Source organism: Echinops telfairi, unplaced genomic scaffold (assembly GCF_000313985.2).
Source record: "Echinops telfairi isolate 266 unplaced genomic scaffold, ASM31398v2 ScPeMD7_23;HRSCAF=83, whole genome shotgun sequence".
Classification (NCBI taxonomy): domain Eukaryota; kingdom Metazoa; phylum Chordata; class Mammalia; order Afrosoricida; family Tenrecidae; genus Echinops; species Echinops telfairi.
The window spans coordinates 87,891,752-87,912,909 of record NW_022103920.1 but is presented as its reverse complement, the minus strand read 5'-3'; the positions used below and the strand labels follow the sequence as shown (position 1 = coordinate 87,912,909).

The window sequence follows — 21,158 nt, the reverse complement described above, 5'->3', positions numbered from 1 at the left end:
GCATAGGAATTTATTCATAGTTTTTTTTAAAACTATAATCCGGCCCTCCAACAGGTCTGAGGGACAGTGAACTGGGCCCCTGTTTAAAAATTTTGAGGACCCCTGCTCTATAGGGCTGTGGAGACTTTAAATCTTTACTGCAGCTGACAACCTCATCTTTCTTCCAAGGGGTGACTAGTAGGTTAGAACCACCGACTTTGTGGTTAGTAGCACCCCTGCCTAACCCACCATGCCACCAGGGCTTATTTGCAACTGAATCCCACTACCGTCGAGCCCATTCCAACTCACAGACCACAGAGAACAGAGTAGGTTTGCCCCCAGGGGTTTCCTGGGCAGGGTCTCCTTATGGGATGGACCTTGCGGTTGGCAGCCTAACTCATACCCCAGCATGGCATCAGGTGCATTCAAATGGCCTGTTTGCATGGAGGCTTCCCAGCCACCTTGTCCAGGAGCTGTTCGCCATCCTGCCCTCATAAGTCTGGCCTCAGGAGGCTCTGAGATGGCATTGGCCTTTCCCCAGACAGCAGTCACCAATAGGTGCAGGTCAGGTTCAGCCCGGGCAATTGTGCACAGGGGTGCCGTTGGCACTTGGGGTGGGTCAGTTCTTGTGGGGAAGACCGGCTGTTGCCTGTGGTTTGAGCTCAGGAGGTGTCTCTACCGCAGAAAGACCTGCAGAGCTGCTCCCACAGAGCACCCAGGCAAGGAACCCCGGGGAGGGGTCAGGAGTGGGGCTAAGCACCTCAGCTACCAGCACCAGTGCTTGCGGGTGTTTTGTGCACTGTGGGACCTCTCCCAGCACTGGCCCCACTCCCAAGTGATGGGGTGTTTTCTCTCTTCACTGTAACCATGTAGAAGGTCCGACTGGCCCATGGGCCCCTCACAACGTTCTCCTAAGCACCCACAGGCATTCTTGAAATGAATGGGGCTGGGCTAGAGTCTTACCAGCCGTGGGGACTGAGTGGGGATGCTGCCCCTTCCCTCCTGCCCCGCCCCCCTGGCAGGTATGGCTGGCTGGGCAGATGCCGGTGGGATGAAGACTTCTTCAGAAGGAACAGCTGCTCCACAAAGAGTCTGACTTTTCTTTCCTGCCGTGTTTCAGACTCAGCGTGAACCAGGTCACTGACAGCGGGGTGAAGGTGCTCTACGAGGAGCTGACCAAATACAAAATCCTGACGTACTTGGGGTAAGCACTTTTGGGGGACATGGGGCCCATCGCACAGTAGCCCGCACGGAAAAGCGGCAGATTTCTAATTGTGGGGTCCCAGGATGGTTGAAGAAGAGAGTCTGGGCCACTGGGAGGATCTTTAGACGGGGGTTAAGAGTCCTGCTTCTGCTCTCGGCTTGACCTGTGTCTACGATTTGAGCAAGTGCACAACCTGACCACGTTTTACCCTCCTCCCCTGTAAAAGTGGCATCAAAATCTCACTGCCATGGAATTGGGTTCAACTTATAGCCATCTGATAGGGCAGAGAACCAGCAGATCAGCCCTAGTGGTGTAGTAGTAATGCGCTGGGCTGTGATCCGTGTGGTCGGCAGTTCGAAACCACCAGAAGCTCTGAGGAAGAAGGACTGGGCTTTCTACTCCCATACTCAGTGACAGTCAATGGCAGCGAGCTTGGTTTGGGGTAGGGCAGAGTGGAATGACTGCACAGGGTTTCCAAGGCCATAAAGCCTCCTCTTTCTCCCATGGAGCACAGGTGGATGTGGACGTTGGGGTTAGCGACCCAATGCTTAATCCCCCGTGCCATCAGGATTCCTTGGCATCCTGGTCTCGGGAGGCACTTTTTGTACAGAGGACGGTGGCAGAATTCTCATCTTCACGAGGGAGGGAGACCGGGAATCTGTCTTTCCTGGCCGCTGCACCCGTGGTCTGTCAGCTGAGCCTTGCGCGTTGCCGGGATGAGGAGTGGCTCTCACTGAGGCTCCCGGATGAAGAGGGAGTAGGATGAAAGGCCTGGGGCCCGACTGCTGAAAAATCACCCAGGGGACTTGCTGCGGGTCACATGGTTGGCTCTATAACCGCTCCTGGGATGACACAGACTGGGCAGCATTTTGTTCTGTGGGTGTGGGGCTGCCACAGGTTACTAAGGAGGAAATTCAAGAACAGGTAGGGGTACAGTTCACAAAAGGGCCCTGGTCGTGCAATGGGTCACTCAGAGGCTTTCTTGCTGGGCTGCTAACCCCAAAGTCAGAAGGGGAACCCACCAGCCATCCTGGGGAGAAAGGGGTGGCTATCTGCTCCCGTGGTGGGTTTCAGTCTCAGAAACCCTCACTAGGGTCGCTATGAGTTGGCATCAGCTTGATGTTGGTCATGTTTTATAAATATCAAAAGATTGTGTTAGGGTTTACTGTTAGAGGTTCCTAGACCCTCACTGAGAACCATTGGGGGCAGACATGAGTTGGAATGTAGTGTGTGCACCATAAGGTGACCAGACGTCCTGCTTTTGGCGGGACAGTCCCGATTTTTGGCGTTATTTTTTGAAAGTCCCGATTTTTGGAAAGAATGCACGACAAGCTAGGGAACAGTCTATTTGATCCATATATACCACATTTTTAATCAAGACACCCCCCCACCCACCCCTCGGTACATGGTGTCCCACTTTAAATCTGGTCACCTTAGTGTACCACACACTAGGGGCATGCAACGCATGTACCACACATTCAGTGATATGCCTGATGGGGTCTTGCGCAATACCCCATTTTCAAATACTGTACTATTTCCTCAGCTAATGTGTGAGTATTCAAACCAAGTGGGATAAACGAAGACCACAAACCGGTGCCACGCCCGGTGCTGCGGATCCCTGAATTGCTCACAGCAAGGTCGATCAGTGGTTCAAACCCACCAGATGTTCCGCCAGACAAAGGTTGAGCTTGTCTGCTTCCAGACAGATGTACAGCCTCAGAAACTCGGTAGAGGGTTGCTGTGAGTCAGAATGGCAGGGTCAGCGGATTCTGGAGTCTGAGCTAAGGGACTGAGGCCAGTCCAACCAGCTGCATACCGCTGTTGGCTCTGTACATCGGAGCCAGGGCTTCAGCTTTCAATGGAGCAGATGGCCCTTCCCAGCTCTGCTGGTCTGGGTGGTCAGGACTGCTCCAAGCCTCCGTCCAGTCACTGCCTCCAACCACTTCTTACCTGGCCATTGCATTGACTGCCCTCACGTGATGAGATAACTACGAGGGGGACACGGAGAAGGCCCCGGCTTTAGAAACCTCTTCCTCTGAAGATGATTTTGACCTCCTAAGACCCAGGACCCACCATTTAGTGAGCACTTGGTCTCAGTGCTTTGCATTCTCTCTTATAATCATTTTTAAAAATTCTCCTCTATAGTCCTCTGTGAGAGCACTAGGGTTTAGTGATTACCCCGGTATTACAGATGGAGAGATGGAGGCACAGGACACTTGAGTCACTTGCCCAAGGTCATAGAGCTGAAGAAAGTGGTTGAGCCCTGGTGGCGCTGGGGGATAAGCACTGGGCCACTAACCACAAGGCTGGGTGTTCTTACCCACTAGCTGCTTCTTGGGGAAAGCCAGCTGCTTCCACAATGATATCCTTAGTCTCTGGAGGCTCCCAAAGCCCTTTCACTCTGTCCTATAGGGTGGCTTTGAGTTGGAACCAAGGCGATGGCAGTGGGTTTGGTTTGGGCCTTTGGTGAAGTCATTATGCGTCAGTATCCACTGGACAGCAATGGGCTTGGCTACTGACTTATTTGCAGAAGTCGGGGTCACTATGTGATGTTGGGAGTTCCGCCATCTCCCACCTCTGCTCTCTCTCAAAGCTTATACAACAACCAGATCACCGATGTGGGTGCCAAGTACATCGCCCAGATCCTGAACGAATGCAAAACCCTCACACACCTGAAGTAAGTGGGGTGGGGGCGGGGGGGGGGCGTCCTCTCCTTGGCCTCTCTTGGCCACCCCCTCCCTCGGTCATTCGAAGAATAAGCGCCACCGTAACCACTTTCCCCCCTGAGCCCCTCTTCTCTTCTGTGAGTGGAACATGAGAGAACGGATGACTGTCGTGGGTCGGAAGGGACCGCCTGGCCTGGGTGCGCAAGGAAGGCTTGGCATTCCCAGCTCTCCTGGACAAGGAGACGTGAGGTGGTCTGTCTGCCCCTTGATCTAATCGCAGCCCAGAGCGGGATCCTCCCTTGCCACAGAAGGGTCCTGCAAAGGGTGCCGGAGAGCTGGCCTTGGCCCAGCCTGGACGCTCTGCAGGGACCGAGGGGAGCAACTTGCCTGCGTGTGGAAAGGAAGGGTCTGCCTGGCAGAGAACCCCAGGGAGCTCCTGAGGCCCCCCCATGCTTCTCCACAATATGCTGAACCTCTGGGAAGGAATCTTCCTGAGCTGGCTTCCTCTGAGCTCCAAGCTCTGAGCTCTGGCTCCTTTCCCCAAGGAAGCCACACCTCCTCAAGGAGGGGCTCTTGTGCTGGGGAAGTGGGCAGCCCTTCACTGGGGTCCCCCTCCCCCCCCACACACACAGGAGACAGACGGTCCCTGACAGCTCTCTCTCTTTCTCCCTGCAGGCTAGGACTAAACAAAATAACAAGCGAAGGAGGCAGGTGTCTCGCCATGGCCGTGAAGAACAGCAGCTCAATCATGGAGATTGGGTGAGTGGCAGAGAGAGAGAGAGAGAGAGAGAGAGAGAGAGAGAGAGACTGTGACAACCTACAGCAGTAGGTGAGTTTGCTGGGTGTTTCTGTGCAGAAATCCAGTCACAGGACCCCAGGGGCACACTGTGGCCAGGTGGCTGTGGGGAGGTGGCCTCTCTGGGGTCTTCAAGGGCCCCTTGCTTCCTTGTGGGAAATGAACAGGAAGGCCTGGGATCAGTTACAAGTAACATCATGTGGACTTCCCTTGGAGGCATGCAAAACTCTGTGCTGTCACAGAGCACAGAGGGGGAGCTTCCGGCCCGCCAGGACCTAGTGGGAAGCTCCCACCAGATGGTCTCTATATTCTCAGAAGATGATGTCTATCTATGGAGGCTTCCTTTCCAAGGGCACCCTGGGGTGCTGAGGGCTAAAATTTGGATAGCTAACCCCAAGGCCAGTGGTACAGACCCTCCACCAAGGAGGACGAGGCTTCCTGCCCCGCAAAGATTTACTGTCTCAGGAACCCCACACAGGGTAGCTCGGAGACTGAATCAATGCCGGAGCAGCGGCTTCTGTGTTGGGGTATTGGATGGAGACTTTTGAAAACTTTTCCTATTGTTATACACATTTTGTCTGATATAAAAAAAAGACCGTTTTATTTGGAAACTGGGAGATATGAAACACGAAATAAAAGGTTGTCACAAGTAATTTTTGCTAACATTTGAAGTCAACTGAACAACCTCCCCTCCTCTTCCCTTTAGTCCTCATACCACCTGTCTCTCTTGCCTTACTTTTTAACATACAGTAGAGGTGAAACTAGGTACAGAAATGTATCCCACCTGCTTCTCGTGCCACGAGTAGTTTTCCGTATCATTAGGAAATTGAAAAGAAAGAAATCGATACCACTCGGCTCTGTAGTACCCACACTTCTCCAGTGAAATGTTCTGAAAGCTATTATTCCGGGCAGTACTTGCTGGGGGTTTTAGCAGGTTGTCGGTGGAGGTGTGCAGGCAGGTAGCTTGCTTGATATCAGAGTGTCCTAGTGGTGCTATAACCCAGAAAAGAAAGTTCTTAGACATTTATTCTCTCTGATTTCAAGGCAGCTAGGAGTCCGGATCGGGGCACCAGCTCTGGGGGAAGATCCTCATCTCTTCCAGCGCCTGTGGTCCCAGCGTCCCTTGCTTCCTTGGCAAGCTCCGCTTGGTGCCTGCCTTCCCTCCTGTGTGTTCGCTTGTCTCTGTGCGTCTGCTGCTCCTCCTCCGTCAGAGACTCCTTGCAGGACGCTCCCTAGTCTGATGATGCCTGACGGACTCTGCTAAGAAAACCCTGTTCCCTGGGGGATTACACCCACAGGTTAAGTCAGGATCCCCACACCTCTTTCGAGGGGTACCATTCTGCCCGTAACTCTTGGTGAGAGGATGTCACAGAGGTGACCACAGTCCTGCTGTGAGTCGCCAGGCCAGCTTGCTCTGCTCCTTGTCTGGTTATCAGAGCACTTTCAAACTCATTAATGCAGATAGCCCATTGCATGAAGGCCCTCTCACCCTCCCTACTTATCGATGAGGAAGCTGAGCTGAAGAGGTTGTGCGACTCCCCTCAGGTCAGGTCTCGCAGTAGAAGGTGGCAGAGCCTGATCCGCTCAGGTTATCTGCTTGGTCGTGGTAACCACCCCACCGAGACTGCACCGGTCCGCAGAGCATGGTTTGGTCATGCCCTTCATGTGCAAGGAACGCTGCTGATGTGGTTTCTGAATGTGCGAACTTCCTTGTCGGTGCCTCGTGGAATGCTAGCTGGGACCACCCCTCACACACACACTGCCCGAAGGGCGTCCCCTGCACAGCACCTCCCTTCCAAGCTGCAGCCCCCTTGACCCTCAGTAGGTGGGATGCAGCTTGTGTCTTTCTGGAGACAGCCCCAAAAGTAGCCTCCCCAACAGCTGCTCCCCACCCCCCGAAAGCTTGCTCATCGGCTTCCCACAAGCCATCCACTGCACTTTACTCTCATCATCACCCCCAAATCAGTCCACAGCAGCCCCCGGAGGCTGGGGTCAGAAATTAGTCTTTGGGGCACAGAGACGGGACAAAAAAACACCTGCCTGTTGAGTATGCCATCGGCCGGGCCATTGGCAGAAAATTAAGGGGAGGCGGTGGCGGTGCTGTGTTGTATGGGGTCTGCCTCTCACTGTCTTGCCGGCCCCCAGGATGTGGGGCAATACAATCGGCGATGAAGGAGCCAAGGCCTTCGCAGAGGCTCTGAGGAACCACCCCAGCTTGACCAACCTGAGGTAACCGCTGCTCCCAAACCCCACTGGCTCCAGGGCACTCACCAGGGACCGTGACCGACATGGGGCCACGTGGATGCCTCTTGGTGGGTGAGCCTGTGGAGGTGCCAGGGGGGGTGGGGTGGGGGGAGAAGGTTGGCACTGGGACCCACCTGCTTCTCCCCAGCCCTCGGTCAGGTCCCTGGCAGAACAGAATCCCAGAACCTGGGTGCCTCCCACTTGCCCATGTCCCCAAAGGGGAGTCCAAGATGGGGAGGGTGCCTAGAGCAAGGACTGCTTCTTTATAAAGAGAGAAGGAATATCTCCAGGTCTCATTGGGGTTGGGGGGCGCCCTCAGGCTCCAGCATGTCCTTGTGTAGAACCCTGAGGAACTGAGCCGGGGGCCGACTCTCCCCGATGCCCCTGAAGCAGCCTTCTGCTGGTCCTCATGCTCTGAGTGTGGGCTCTGGAGCAGCGAAGCCTGCCGGCTTCTTGTTGCAAGCCATCCAGTGGCATCTTTGGTGGCCGAAGCCCAAGCCGAGTGTAGCGGTGCCTCTGAGAATCTACGTCCAGTGTTTTCTTCCTAGCCTGGCGTTCAACGGCATCTCCACGGAAGGAGGAAAGAGCCTGGCGCGAGCCCTGCAGCGGAACACGTCTCTGAGGATCTTCTGGTAATGGCCAGACTCCTTTTGAAGGGCTGGGTCTCGGGAATCACTCCAGGGGCTGCGTCCCACCCAAACTCTGACCTGAAAAGCTGCCTCTTGATTGGACAGGCTCTCAGCCTTTCCTCAAAGTAGGGTTGGTCATTTCCTTTTCCCCTAAAACAGCCCACTGCCACTGAGTTGGTTCTGCGTTGTGGCGAGGCTGCGGTTTGGAGCAGAACGACCCCATGGGGTTGCCAAGGCTGTCACATCAGTCTCCTGGGAAGCAGCCGGTGGGTTTGAACCGCCGACCTCTGGGCTAGCAGCCAAGCACTTGAGCCATCAGGTCACCAGGGCCCTTTTCATCTCTCCTAGAGAAGAGCATACTGGTTTCCAGAAGCAGGAACTGGGCCCCAGGGGCATGGGTGAGAGAGCGTATGGCTGCCCTTGGGGGCCACGGGGAAACCAGAACATCAGCGGTCGGAGTGGTCCGGGTGTCCTCAGGGGACACGCTCAAGGAGGCCTGCTTCCCTGCCCCTGGCCAGCAGCCATCTTCTCTCTAGCTGCCGCCTCTCTTCTGCCCGCCCCCCACCCTTGCCCAGCACTCCCCAGTGGGATTTGGCCTCCTGACGCAGGCAGCCCAGGGCCTCCCCGCAGCATGCCGGGACCGAATATTGCCTCCCACCTCCTGGCAGGGCACTCTGTCCCACCACCACCCACCCCTTTTAACCACTTTTAAAAAATTATATTTTAAAAAATTACTTTATTGTGTCATCCGCTTCTAAGGTGTAAGGCATTTGCCCATGGAGACTTCAAAAAGGTTGTGGAAAAACAGAGTGAAAAGCAAATCCCCCCCCCCAACAGGCTTTTTGAAGCACCCCTCCTTCAATAGTGTGTAGCTTCAATAGACCCTCCACTCTCAGCTCAGTAGGGATTTGCTTAAGGTGACCAGACATCCCACTTTTGGCGGGACAGTCCCAGTTTTTAACAATTTGTCCCATGTCCTGCAGCGTTTGAAAAAGTCCCGATTTTTGGAAAGAATGCACGACAAGCTAGGGTATAAGGTTTTTGGCTGCCATGTGGCTATTTCGCCAGGATATGAGTTTTATCAATGGTGTCCCACTTTACCAATGTTAAAATCTGGTCACCTTAGATTTGCTATATTCGTTACCTAAAGCGATGAAGTTAGCATTTTGTAATGAGAGTTCTGATCACACCTGCCGGCGTGATAGCAACTTTCATTCTCTTCCCCTCAAAAGCACCTCAAAAACGCCAAACATTGAAGTTGGAAGAGCAGGAAGCGAAAAGATCTCCCATGACCTGTTTTCCTGTAGGTCTTTTTCCTACGTAGATTCAGATCCACAGGGATGCAGGCCGACTCTCAGACAGACAGCCACACACTCACTCACTCCTCACTCCTTACTCATTTACTCACTCATGCACAGGCATCTAGTTCGATGCTGAATCAGCAACCCTATAGGGCAGGGTTCAAGGCCAACCCTTACTGCCTACTTCTCCTTTCGTGCGATGTAAATTTGCTCGTACTCCCATAAATCCTCCGTCACCATCATCACCTGTTCCACGTGCAATTTATAAGTCGTGGAAAATGCTTGGGGCCTTTTCATGCACTAAACCCACTGCCACTAAGTCAATTCCGACCTAAGGTTTTGGAGGCTGTAAATCTGGATGAGGGCACACAGCCGCTGCTTTCTCCTGAGGAGAGGCTGGCGAATTTGAATTGCCCACCTTGTGGCTCTAATCAGTGCCTCACTCCCCACGCCACTGGGACAAGTAAGGCTATAGAACCGTGTGCATCTGGCTCAACTTACCTGCAAAATTTTAAAGGCAAAGCTAGGAATGGATCTCACTTGTAACCTGGGGCTGCCCGCGTGACCGCTCACAGGAACAGATGAGCAGACTTGGGGCCCAGAGAAATCGAGCTGCCTGCCTGGGGCCTCCCTCCTAATACTGATGGAGACCCAAGCCCATGTAGCTCACAGGGAGACCTCAGAGGGCGGATGGCTTTAAGGGATACTTCCTGTCCCAAGTGTGAAGATGATCTGAGGACATCAGATTCGGGGCACCTCCGGTCTTCGTGGGTTCAGTAAGAATGTGAACTTCTCTTCCATATGCTCCCCCCGTTTTAGCAGGCTCATCTCTTGAGACTTGATCAGGAAGAGCACTGAGCACTGGGACGGGGGCTTGGCAGGCTTTTGCGAGGCATGCCATCTCCACATAGCTGGCTTCGGTGGCACAGTCAGTGGTGGTCAAGGGACGTTGGAGGGGTGGGGGGGACCTGAGAAACAGGCATCAGGCCTCCATTTTCTGTGAAATCTGTGGGCTCAACAAAGACTGTGGGTGGGGCGGGGAGATTAGGTGGCTTTGTGGTGGGAGGCTGGGAAATTCATCACTGAAGAGGCTTTCTACTCCCATAAACAGTTACTGTCCCGGAAACCAGGGTGCTTCTCCCGTCCTGTAGGGTCACTAGGAGTCTGCCTCGACTGGATGGCAGTGAGTTTGTAAGGCTTTTAAAACCACCCCAGGGGCTGAAAGGTTGGGCTTGACCCTGGCTAGTGTTTGCTCCTTCTGGACCGGTGGGCACCAGTCCTCGCCGGACAGACCCAGGCTGGGGCCCTGCTGCAGAGGAAACACGCCTTTCTTTTCCAGGCTGACCAAAAACGAGCTCAACGACGAAGTGGCTGAGAACTTTGCTGAAATGCTGAGAGTGAACCAGACGCTGACACATTTATGGTAACTCAAGGGAACTAGAATGTCCGACTCCTCGTCCGTCTCTGTTCAGATACAAACTCATATCCCAGGAAAGCCACCCTTTACAGGGTGCCATTTGGCGATTTTTGTTGTGTTATTCACAAGGTGGTACCACCATCGTCACGAATTCAGGAAGGTTGTCACCACTCCAATCAGCAGTCACACACACGTGCCGCACACACACCCCACCACTGCGACTAGCCACTACGGATCCCCTTTCTGTCTCTGGATTTGCCTATTCTGGGCATTTCATATAGATGGAGTCATATCATAATATGATTTTTGTGTGTTTGGCCCTTAGACTGAGTATATTTTCAAAGTCCCTACGCGTTGTAGGATGTATTAGAACTTCATTCCCTTTTCTTTTATTGTGGTAAGATGTGTATAGTGAAACTTGTTTCATTTTAATTATTGTTTTAAACATGTGAAATCCTGTGGGGTAACTTTCAACATACTGCGCATTTATCACCACCGTCTACCAGCGGGGTTCAAAAAGTTCACGGAAAAATGGCATCATCTTTTCATTCCATTTCTCCCTCGAACTTTTTTGAAGCCCTCTCATATTTCCATAAATTCATCAGCCCAAACAGAAATGCAGGAGCCCCAGAACAACAACTCCCCATTCTCCCCCTCTCTGCACCCCTGGGCACCCGCCAGCGAACTGTGTGCACTGGCCTATTCTAGATATTTCATATAACCTTGAAAAGCTTCAGCCTAGCTGTGGCACATTCCACTACTTCCATTGCCTTTTATGTGTGAATAATATTCCTTTGCGTTTATCCATTTGAGTCGTTTTCCATTTGGTCTGTCCATTCGTTAGTTTGTGGATGACATTTGGTTGGCTATCACTTTGGGGCTATATGGCAAGTAGACTTGAACATCTGTGTACCCATTTGTGTGTGGCCAGGCGTTCAATTCTATCGCATCCAGAGCTAGGAATGGCTGGGTTGTAGGAAAGGTCGATGTTGAACTTTCTGAGGAGTTGTCAGACTGCTTGCACAGCAGCTGTACCCACAATACATGTCCACTAGCGATGCATGAGGCTTCTGCTTGCTGCAGATTCTCCCCATTTTTTTTAATGAACTGCCAAGAGATGGTAGCCATTCTCGTGTGTTGAAGTGGCATCTCAGTGTCGTATTTACTTTGCTTTTCCCAAGGACTAGTGACTAGCTAGGTGAAGGCATGTGGGTTATTCATCGGCCTGCTTAAGTGTAAGGGCAGCATTTTAAACACAAGGGCAGCAGTTTGAATGGGAGAGAGATAAGGCTGTCTACTCCCATAGAGATTTGCAGTTTTAGAAAACCAAAAAGGCAGTTTTACTCTGCCCTATGGGTTGCTATGAGTCAGAATCGACTCAATGGCAGTGAGTTTGGTTAATGATTCAGAAAAGGCACTTTGGTTGCGCTGTGGAGTAAGTATTGAGCTAACTGCAAGGTCAGCAGTTCAAACCCACCAACTGCTCCACAGGCGAAAGATGAGGTTGTCTTCATGCACAGAAGCCCTCTGCAGGGACATTGCGAGTTCGAATCAACCTGATGGCAGTGGGTTAATGGTGAAGGATGCCGTTTTTCCATGTGCGTGTTGGCCATTTGTGTTTCTTCTTAGAGAAATACCTATTTCTCCTTTCCCTTCTTCTTTTGGTTTTAATTTTTATACCCATAGAATTCTTTTTTATTATTGAGTTGGATACTACACCCTTATCACATACGATTTGCAATTTTTCCCTCACATCTTGTGGCTTACCTTTTTGCTTATTTAAGTTGGATGAGGGTCAATCCAGTTTTATTTCTTCTTTGTTGCTTGTGCTTTTGATGCTATAGCTGAGGAAGCATCCCCTAACCCAAGGTCACGAAGAGTTAAAATTCTGCTTTCTTCTAAGAATTTTATCACTTTAACTCTTACATTTACGTCCTGGTCCAGTTTTAGTTATGTTTCAAAAAAGATGGCGTGAGGTAAGGGTTCTAATTTCATTTTTTGTGTGTGTTGCTGTCTGGTACCTCAGTATCATTTGTTGAAAAGAGTATTCTTTTCCACTGAATTGTCTTGGCACCCTTTTCAAAAAACCAATTGATCAAAAGCAGAGGGACGGGTTTCTAGACGATTCTATTCTACTGTCTGTCCCTATGCCAGGAGCGCAGTGTCTTGATTACTACAGCTTTGTGTGGGCTCTTACATCAGGAAGTGGGAGCGCTCCAGCGAGTCCTTTCCAGATTGCTTTGAGTACTCTTGACCCCTTGCGTTTGAATTTGAACTTTCAGGATTACCTTGTCAATTTCTTAAAAACAAAGCAACAAACCCAGACAGACTCTGCTCCTTTTATATTTCCTTGTTTGTTTTCACTTTCTTTTATGCCCTCCCCTAGGAGCCAGAGTCAGAACAGATATAGAAAAGGGGATGCTGCCTCATTCATGCATGCGGCGTGCACGCCGACCCTCTTTAATGTCTGCCCGCCAGGCATGGAGTGCCTGAGCACTGACAAGCTTTATAGGCACATGAGGTACTAGCTTCCTAGCTGGCCCCTTGCCCAGTCTTGGCCCCCACAAGATGCATGTCGGTGGTTTGAAGGGCTACCACCTGGATGGTGTTGACTGGAAACCTGGGGCATTTGACTGAATGTGAATCTCTGTCTACTTCTGGATTCTGATTTTTGTTCCTTTCGGAAAGAAATGCCCAAGCTGCACTTGAGGTCATATTTACTGGAAGGTTGTCATCTGTATCCCTGAACTCAGGGGTGCCAGCCTATGAGAGGGGTGGTTGGGAGTGTGGGGTCCCAGCTGCAGTGGTGCCACCGGTAGGGGTCCTGTGCTGCAAGGGTGCCAAGAGCTAAATACCGCGTCATGCCTCCTTTCCCAGTGGAGCACCACATACCTATAGCGAAGGTACTTGGATAATTATTTCTACTTGGCAGGCAAGACACTGAGATGCAGGTAGCTAAATTTCCTTCTTCAGAGCCTCACAACTGAAAAGTGGGAGTTGGGGGCAGGGAACTTGTTAACCACTGTACTATCCTGCCCCTCTTGATGTGTAGACCCTATGGTGCTGGCTGCAGCCCTCACAACAGCATAGTAAGAGGCCCTTCGTGGGTCGGTGCCCTGGCTCTCTCAGGGTCAGATGTGGCACGAGCCTTAGTCTGCCAACAGCCAGGCGTCGGCCTGGGAGGCACAGTCCACACATTGCTGCCTCCAGCTGCACTTAACTTCCTGGTTGAGTGAGAAGCCCCAAGGCTCTGATGAGCATTGTGGGAGTTTCCTGGCCTTACTGGCCACCTCTGCCACTTTTGTTTCACACTGGTCATTGTCACCTGACATAGCTCACTGCCACCGGGCCGATTTCAACTCACCGTGACCCTGTAGGTCAGAGTAGAGCTGCTCCCAGTGGGTTTCCAGGACTGCCAACTCTTTACGAGAATAGAAGGCCTCCTCTTTCTTCCATAGAGCAGCTGGTGGTTTTGAACTTCTGGCCGTTTGTTTAGTAGACCAATGGATAACCCACAATGCCACCAGGGCTCCTGCCGCCCGAAGTCAGGGATGAAATGAAATGGATGCTTTTCCACTGGGCCCCAGGAGTGGCTGCACCTGAGAACTGTTTCTCCTCCCCCCCTCCTGGATGTTGGGCAGGGCCTGGGGCTTTCTCAGAAACCTCTAGGTCCCCCCACCCCCCAGGGAAGGGGAGAAGGGGCAGCTGGCAGCTACTTCACTTACAAAGCAGCTGTGCTTTCCCCTAGCCACCTGGACCTGTGCCAGTTTGCCTGATCCCTTTCACAGACTTTGTGGTTCGGGCAGGTGAACCTTGAAGCATTGGTGATTAGCTGATCAAGTAATACAAATGCCCTGTTCCTAGTCATGTACGATACTACCTACCTGTGGATACACAGATGTGTTCTGCTCTCCATAGAAATCTATACAAAGCTACGCTGGTTTTATTTGAGTGGATCTAGCCTAGACAAGTCATGTGGACCCAGTCCTCCCCTGTCCCTTACCCCTGACAGCTTGCTAATGAAACGGGTAGTCCTCATCATGACCAACGAGTCTCCCCTGCCTGCCTCTGTACATAAGCCAGAGGGGTTTCCAGGGAGAAGGGGTCCCTAGGGATGGGGGTGGGGGGAGTAGCAGCAGCCAGTGGAAAGTTTCTTAGACAGTGTGCATTTCTGTGCATCGACGCACAAGGAAGACTCACCCAGGGAGCACCGTCCACTCGGAGGCTGCGTCTCACACTGGCATGTTCTTTCAGGCTGATCCAGAACCAGATCACAGCCAAGGGCGCCACACAGCTGGCAGAGGCCCTGCCGAGGAACACCGGCATAGTGGAGATCTGGTAAGGGCCCCCACCCCCACCCCCCTTGACGTCAGCACAGTGACGACAGTGCCAGTCCACTCTGCAGCCCCTTCTCCTGCAGCGCTCATGGGTCCCCACAACCTTGCCTGCCTGCGCTGTTACTTCCTTTCTATGGAGGCTGACCCGCAGTGAGATGGGCCGAGGTTCCCCCTCTGGAAGAGAAACAAGAGCGCGGCCCGGCCACCTGGTTCCACGGCTCTGCTCGCCTGCCTGGTGCTCCAAGTTGGGCTGCAGCTGACTTAGCATCTTTCTCCGCTTCCTGTTTCTGCTTAAAGAACTTGCTGAAGCTACTGGGGGGGAACCACCCCATGCACTCTCACACCACAATGAGACCCCTTCTCCTTCACCTCCCCTAAGACACCCCCCTTATGTTAGACAGGGTTCTCTAGAGAAACAAAACCAGACTGCTAATAATTATATATGTATTTATACAGCTAGATAGATAGATAACATAAGAAATAAACAGTTAATTAAATTATAAAGCAGTACAAATAGCTCAGTGCAACTCACTTCCGTGAGACAGTTGTGAGACACTAGCAGTCCTTCAAGTCTTGAGGGCCGCCGGGTCGTCCTCTGTAGGCACAGGCAGCAAACAGCAAGGCAGGTCACCAACAGTCAGCCACGTAACAGGGTCCGACAGTCCCCAGCTCAAGAGATGTAAATTCCAATGGTGTGGCGAAGCAGGTCTTGAAGGAACCTCAAATTACAGCCACACAGTCCACAGGTTAGTTGTCCCACAGATAGCGTAGCTTGCAAATTGAGGCACAGAACAAGCAAGGCAGCCGCACACTGGTCTGATGATTAAAGAGCAAGAGACAAGAGAGGCGAGGCTCGCCAAGCCATTTATCTCTCCGCCCTTCAATTAATCCCACATGTGTTTAGCGGCCAGGTTGGCACAATAAACTATCTACCTCACCCACCCCCCTTCATGATGTAATTGCCTGGATGAGGCGGGCTCGTAGGGGTGCCTGAGGAATATATTGGGTGTCCTGTTTGTGTCAGGCACGGGTCAGGTGTTGGAGATACAGCCCCTGACGTGCTGGTGTCTCTGAGCTGAGAGCAGGGGGTTTGGTTGGTACCAGCTCTGTGGGCCCGAACCCGGACTCATCTGTAGGAATTTTCCATCGGCTCTAGGCCTGCCCTACAGAGGGAGGCGCAGGCCCATGTGGAGATTGCAGCTGGGTAGAGGTCACAGGCTATATTGAAGTACACAGGCCCCCTCATGGTGAACCCAAGCGCTCAGTTCGTCATCAGCTACCGGGGAGCATTTCTGTGCACTGGCAGAAAGATGAAACTTTCTACTCCTGTAAGGACCTGAAGTCTTGGAGACCAACAGGGGCAGTTTCTCCTCTGTCTCCTAGACTGGCCACTTGCTGGCAGTGAGTGGGTGCGTCTGGTTTGCTGTTGCATAGACAAAAGAGCCCAAAGCAGGGAGCTTTGCTCCCTTGCCGCCCTCACTCAGATGACCCCTTGCCTGATCCGGCCAAGGCTCCACTTCCTGTTCATGATTCAGCGTGACTAGAACAGGCGGGAAGGGGGGCGGGGGCATAGGCCAGCTTCAGAACTGTTTGGAAATGACACTTGGCCTTGATTTTCCTCCGAAGCTGGTGCTCAGGGGTTTCTGAAGCTAAAGCTTTGGAAACTGCTTCGGGGAACCTAAAGTCAGCCTGGTGGGCGTCGACCAGTCTTACCAAAGAAACCCCACCCACGAACAGGAAACTGCTGTGGAGAATAACTGCTCACCTTTTATCTTGGCCGTGCATCTCGGTACCTGGGCTCCGTGTGCTTGCTGATTCAAAATGCAAAATGTGATGCTCATTTTGGGGTTACAGTAAAATAAACAGCCCCCTTTCGAACAACATTGCCCTAGACAACGGAGGCAGACTCGTCGGGACTGCTGGGGGGCACTGGGCATACTTGCCCAAGAGCCTTGCCCTGAAAGGCAGCCTGAAGCGAAGGGGATGGTCGTCAGCCTCTCTCTCCAGCCAGCTACCCTCACACAGCCGACCCCTGGCCCAGTCAGTCCTGCTCCGTTTCCTGTTCCTGCTGTGGCTCAGACACCACAGGCTGAGAGGAAGAGGCAGGCGGCAGGCAGGCTCCAGTGCAAATGTGCAAGTTGACATGTGCCCCTTATTTTTCTCAGAAGCGGCCCTGGAGAGAGGTGAGGGTAAGAAGCTGCTTTCGTTAGGTCAAGCTTTAAAATATGCACACGCTCGCTCTCCTCTTCTTCCAACCCAAGGAATCCTCCCAATGGGCAGGATCTTTAGCGCCAGAGGAGTGGAGGTGGCATGTGTGTAGGGGTGGTGGGGAGAGCCTGCAGGGGGGCAGAGGGCAGGGCTGGAGTGTTGTCCTTGAGACTGTCTGCCATCCAGTGTGTGGCGGGTCCCCAGAGCTGCCCAGAGTGAATTGCCGGCAGTGTGGGCCCCTGGGCCTGGGCTCTGTTCAGTGGGGGGGGAGCTGGAGTCAGGGAGCAGCTCTGTTTGGCGACATCGGTGACTGAGATGCACTGAGCCCCCCCCCCCTTGGGTTCATTATCCTGTGGACATTCATTTATACCTCGCCCCAGTCCCAGTGACAAGCCTTTGGAGTCTGAAGCCCCTTGGTGAGTGCTGCCTTCACGTCACCAGTGAGACATGCTGTGTGACATCATGAGTGTAGCACTGACCGTTTTCCCAAGGCTGTCTCCCGCAGACTGCGAGCTCCTGGAGGGTCAGGGACGGTGTCCTGGCCACTGGGGTGTCCCAGCGATCAGCGCCACGTCCTCAATCATCCATCAAACAATAGGGTGTTGGAATGTGCCCAGTTCTGTGACCTCATGGGCTTACCACCTAGTGAGGGAAGCTACAGAGTAAAGAGAGGGGTGGGGAATGGGGGGAATGCATTACTTAGGATAATGGTGCTGTCCAGGGGAAAGCTAGGAGAGGCACCAACAGGATGAGCTTTCAGGGCCAGCCTAAAGGCCTGGTGGCATAGTGGTTACCTTTGGGGCTGCTAACCACAAGGTCAGCAGTTTGAAACCAGCAGCTGCTCTGGGGAGAAAAATGAGGCTTTCTACTGCCAGAAAGAGTTCGTTTTGGAAACCCACAGGGGCAGTTCTACCCTGTCCTATAGGCGCATGATAGCAGTGAGTTTGGTTTGGGGTCTTCCTAAGGAAGCAGTATTTAAACTAAGCCACGAAGGATAAGGGATAAGGCAGCGAGCCGGAAGCGCATCCCAGATAGAGGGAACAGCATCTACAAAGGCTCTAAGGCAGGGAGAACATGCTGTTCGCACACAACTGTAAGCAGGTGACGGGAGTTGGGGGATAGGTAGAGAGAGGCCATGAAAGATCTGTGTTCTATCTGTGTGACCTCAGGGGACCAGGCCCTGTTCAAAGGCTGCTGTGGGTCGCCATAAGCATTTGTTCTTGATCCTGCCAGCAATGGGAAGTCCCTGAAGGGTGCTAAGCAGAAGAGGGGTGCTCAGACTGCACTATGAAGACTAGAAGGGACTTGATGGGGGTGAGGACGGTTGGCAGGATCCTGAGGAGAGAGACTGGGTGTTCAGTCCAGGTGGTGGTGGTGGTGGTGGTGAAGAAATGGAGCACTCCCAGAGAGCAATTTGAGGACATTTCCAAAAAACCCCAAAGAACTCACTGCCTTTGAGTTGATGTTGGCTCATAGTGACCCCACAGGACAGGGTAGCACTGCCCTTGGTCAGCTTCCCAGATTGTAACTCTTTATGGGAGTACAAAGCCCTGTCTCCTATGGAGTGGCTAGTGGTTTTGAACTGCTGACCTTGAAGTTAGCAGCCCAACACGGAACCACTATGCCACCAGGGGCTCCTCTAGGGACATTTAGGGGGGCTAACAAAAGAACTGTGATTGCTTAAAGGTGAGGCACAAGTGCTCAGGTCGACCCCAGGCTCTAGCTTCCACAGCTGGATAAGTAGCGACCCTTCCCTGGGTGGGGGGTCCTGGAGAAAGACCATCACAGGGTCAGCAGCTTAGGGAGACGTGGTCACTTTGGGAGAGCTGCAGGGCAGACGTCCGGGAGGTGACTGACTAGACTTCTAAACCATAAGGTCCCGTGACGAGAGTGGGCTAGAGAGACATGCTGGGAAGAAGGGTGCAAGCCCCCAACATTTCACTCGTGGTTTTTGTTTTGTTTTGTTTTTCTCCACATCAACAGCCTAAATGGAAACTTGCTCAAGCCAGAAGAGGCCAAGATGTTTGAAGCTGAAAAGCGCCTCATCTGTTTCTGAGCTTTGGGTGCCCTGGGCCGCCTCGCTCACGGAGACTCCGAGACTTCTGTTCCACAGCCCTCTCGTTGGGAGCCTCCTACAGGGGGTCTGCATGTGTGTGTGTATGTGTGTGTGTGTGTGTGTGTGTGTGTGTCCAACTGCCTTGATGACAGCACAGCATCTTCTCCTGCACACCCCTGGTTTGGGGCAAACCCACTAAGCAGCAGTTGGAACTTTGTAGAAACCTGTTGTAGATCTTGTAAATGCAGCGTGAAGGTCGTCAGTGATTGTCACCTGTGGCTGGAGGAAGGAGACTTTGAGGAGCACAGAGGCGGCCACCTTCCGGTCCATTCGTACAAAGGACCGAGGGCTGGGAGCAAGTGACCAGTGACCGATGTTGTCATTGGAGATGTGAGGACTTGGCTTCTGGGGAGAAGAGGTGCTGGGGGCAAACCAAAGGTGTATTAGCCCAAGACTGTCCCTTCCTCCTCCGCGCTCCCTGGTGTGCTCCTATGACGCCCCACTCAGCTGCCGTTTCCCTGGTGGGGGTCAGACTCCCCCAAGGCTGAGAGGGAAATGGTTGCCATGCAGAGGCCTCGCATCCCAGCTTTCTGTTTTTGTCCTGGAGGCTCATGTCAGCTGACAGCGGTCGCAGACTGCCCTCTTAGCTGATCTAAGAGACTGGACCCGTGCTGAGTCCGACCTCCCTGGAAGGTCAAGTACCCTGAACCAGGGGCCCTGCCACTGGGAGAAGTGACACCGATCCTGTCCTCCAGAAGGAGCAGGCAGGGTGGCCTTGGTGTCCCTGGAATCGGGCGGGAAGTCCCTCTCCCTCTTGCCCTTGCTTTGCTGAGAGGGGAAGAGGGTGGGGGCCAAGCAGCCTGAAAACAAACAGAACATGTCCGTCAGATGTTGGCCGCCAAGGAGGGTGCAAAGTAGATGCTCCATGCAGGGAAGAAGGGGCCCTCCCAGACAACCACTTCTATTGCTCATTCATTTGTTAATAAAATACTGAAAACACTCGTTCTCCTTGCTCAAGTCTGAGATTTCTAAGACGGCCTGGCAGGCACACCGTAATCCCTGAGCTCTGTGTCCCTCTGAGTTCCTCCACAGCACAGGCACCCACCATGCCAGGTGGGACAGCGGTGTGTGCTGAGGAGAGGTCTGGCGAGGGAAAGGCTTGGGCACTGTCAGGCTGACCCTCTACAGGCCTCTCCACCTCCCTCAGGGCAGAAAAGGGCAAAGCAGCATTGAGGGCTGTTGTCTGGCCTCTGAAAATGCCCGGTGGCTTCTCTGAGGAACTCCTTGTGGGCCTGAGGAGGTTGAGGTCAGGATCTGTTGAATTGGCCAGATGTCAAGGCCCCTGCCACTAGGTAGGCCCTGGCAGGCCAGGCTCGACACCCAGCACCTCCCTGGGCTGCTAGTTCCTGGGGGTGAGAATCCCGGTGGGCCTGTGACCCACTGAGGCTGGGAGGCTTGAGCCTCCAGGGGCAGTTCATGAGGGAGAGAGGTGCCCCTCTGCGTTCTCAGTGTGCAAGCCTGCCTTGCACAGCGGCCCGTCAGGAATGAGCGCTGGCCACTGTGGGGAAATGCTACCACCAGGCAGTCACGTGGTGGCATTTCTGTCCATCTGTCAAAGCCCTGCCTTGGTGGCTCCTGACACCCTCCACCTCCCGCCACGCCAAAGACTGCTGCCTGCCTGATGTCTCTTAATTTGGAGGGTTATGAAAGGTAAGGAAGAAAGACGGGGCTTCCTACTCCCCCAAACAGTTACATCTCAGAAACCCAGGGGAGCAATTCTACCCTGCTGTGTTAGACAGGGTTGACTACAGAAATAAATCCTGATGCTCATGTGTGTGAGAGAGAGCTTTATATCAAAGAGCAATTGTATATTAAGGGACCACCCCCACCCCCAAAAAAGAAAGAAAACATCCCAGCCCAGTCCAGATCAAGTCCATAGGTTCGATATTAACTCTTAAGTCCGATAGTAGCCCATAAATTCCTCTTCAGACTCACACAGTGCATGCAATGATGCCAAATGTAGAAGATCACAGGCTGGTGGGTGGAAAGATTTGTGGATCCTGTGCTGGTGGAAGCATCTCAGTGCTGGCGTGATGCTCCTCCAGCTCTCTGGGCATGTCTCCTCAACAAGAAAGTGAAGCAGAGAGGGAGTATGTTCCCAGAATCCTCATGAGAAGGCCACGCCCACAAGCAGGCATCATCAGGCTGTGACCTGATTGACAGGCTAGACTCCGCCCCTAGCTTATTTATCAAGTTGACATGAAATGATGCAACTACCGTACCTGCCCGCTAAGGGTTGCTATGAGTTGGCATTGAGAGAG

The 21,158-nt window shown here is 52.9% G+C and overlaps 1 protein-coding gene across 2 annotated transcripts in view; it reads left to right on the top strand.

Annotated features, from left to right (window-relative positions):
* NOD1 (nucleotide binding oligomerization domain containing 1) overlaps positions 1-19,841 on the top strand; it is a 68,178-nt gene extending 48,337 nt beyond the window's left edge. For both annotated transcript variants that reach the window (XM_004702857.2, XM_045288954.1), the window contains exons 5-12: positions 1,100-1,183; positions 3,777-3,860; positions 4,525-4,608; positions 6,791-6,874; positions 7,438-7,521; positions 10,159-10,242; positions 14,491-14,574; positions 18,765-19,841. In XM_004702857.2, coding sequence (XP_004702914.2) covers positions 1,100-1,183; positions 3,777-3,860; positions 4,525-4,608; positions 6,791-6,874; positions 7,438-7,521; positions 10,159-10,242; positions 14,491-14,574; positions 18,765-18,837 — 661 coding nt within the window. In that variant the 3' untranslated portion in view covers positions 18,838-19,841. The remainder of the gene's footprint in view (positions 1-1,099; positions 1,184-3,776; positions 3,861-4,524; positions 4,609-6,790; positions 6,875-7,437; positions 7,522-10,158; positions 10,243-14,490; positions 14,575-18,764) is intronic.
* Positions 19,842-21,158: the final 1,317 nt, after the last annotated feature.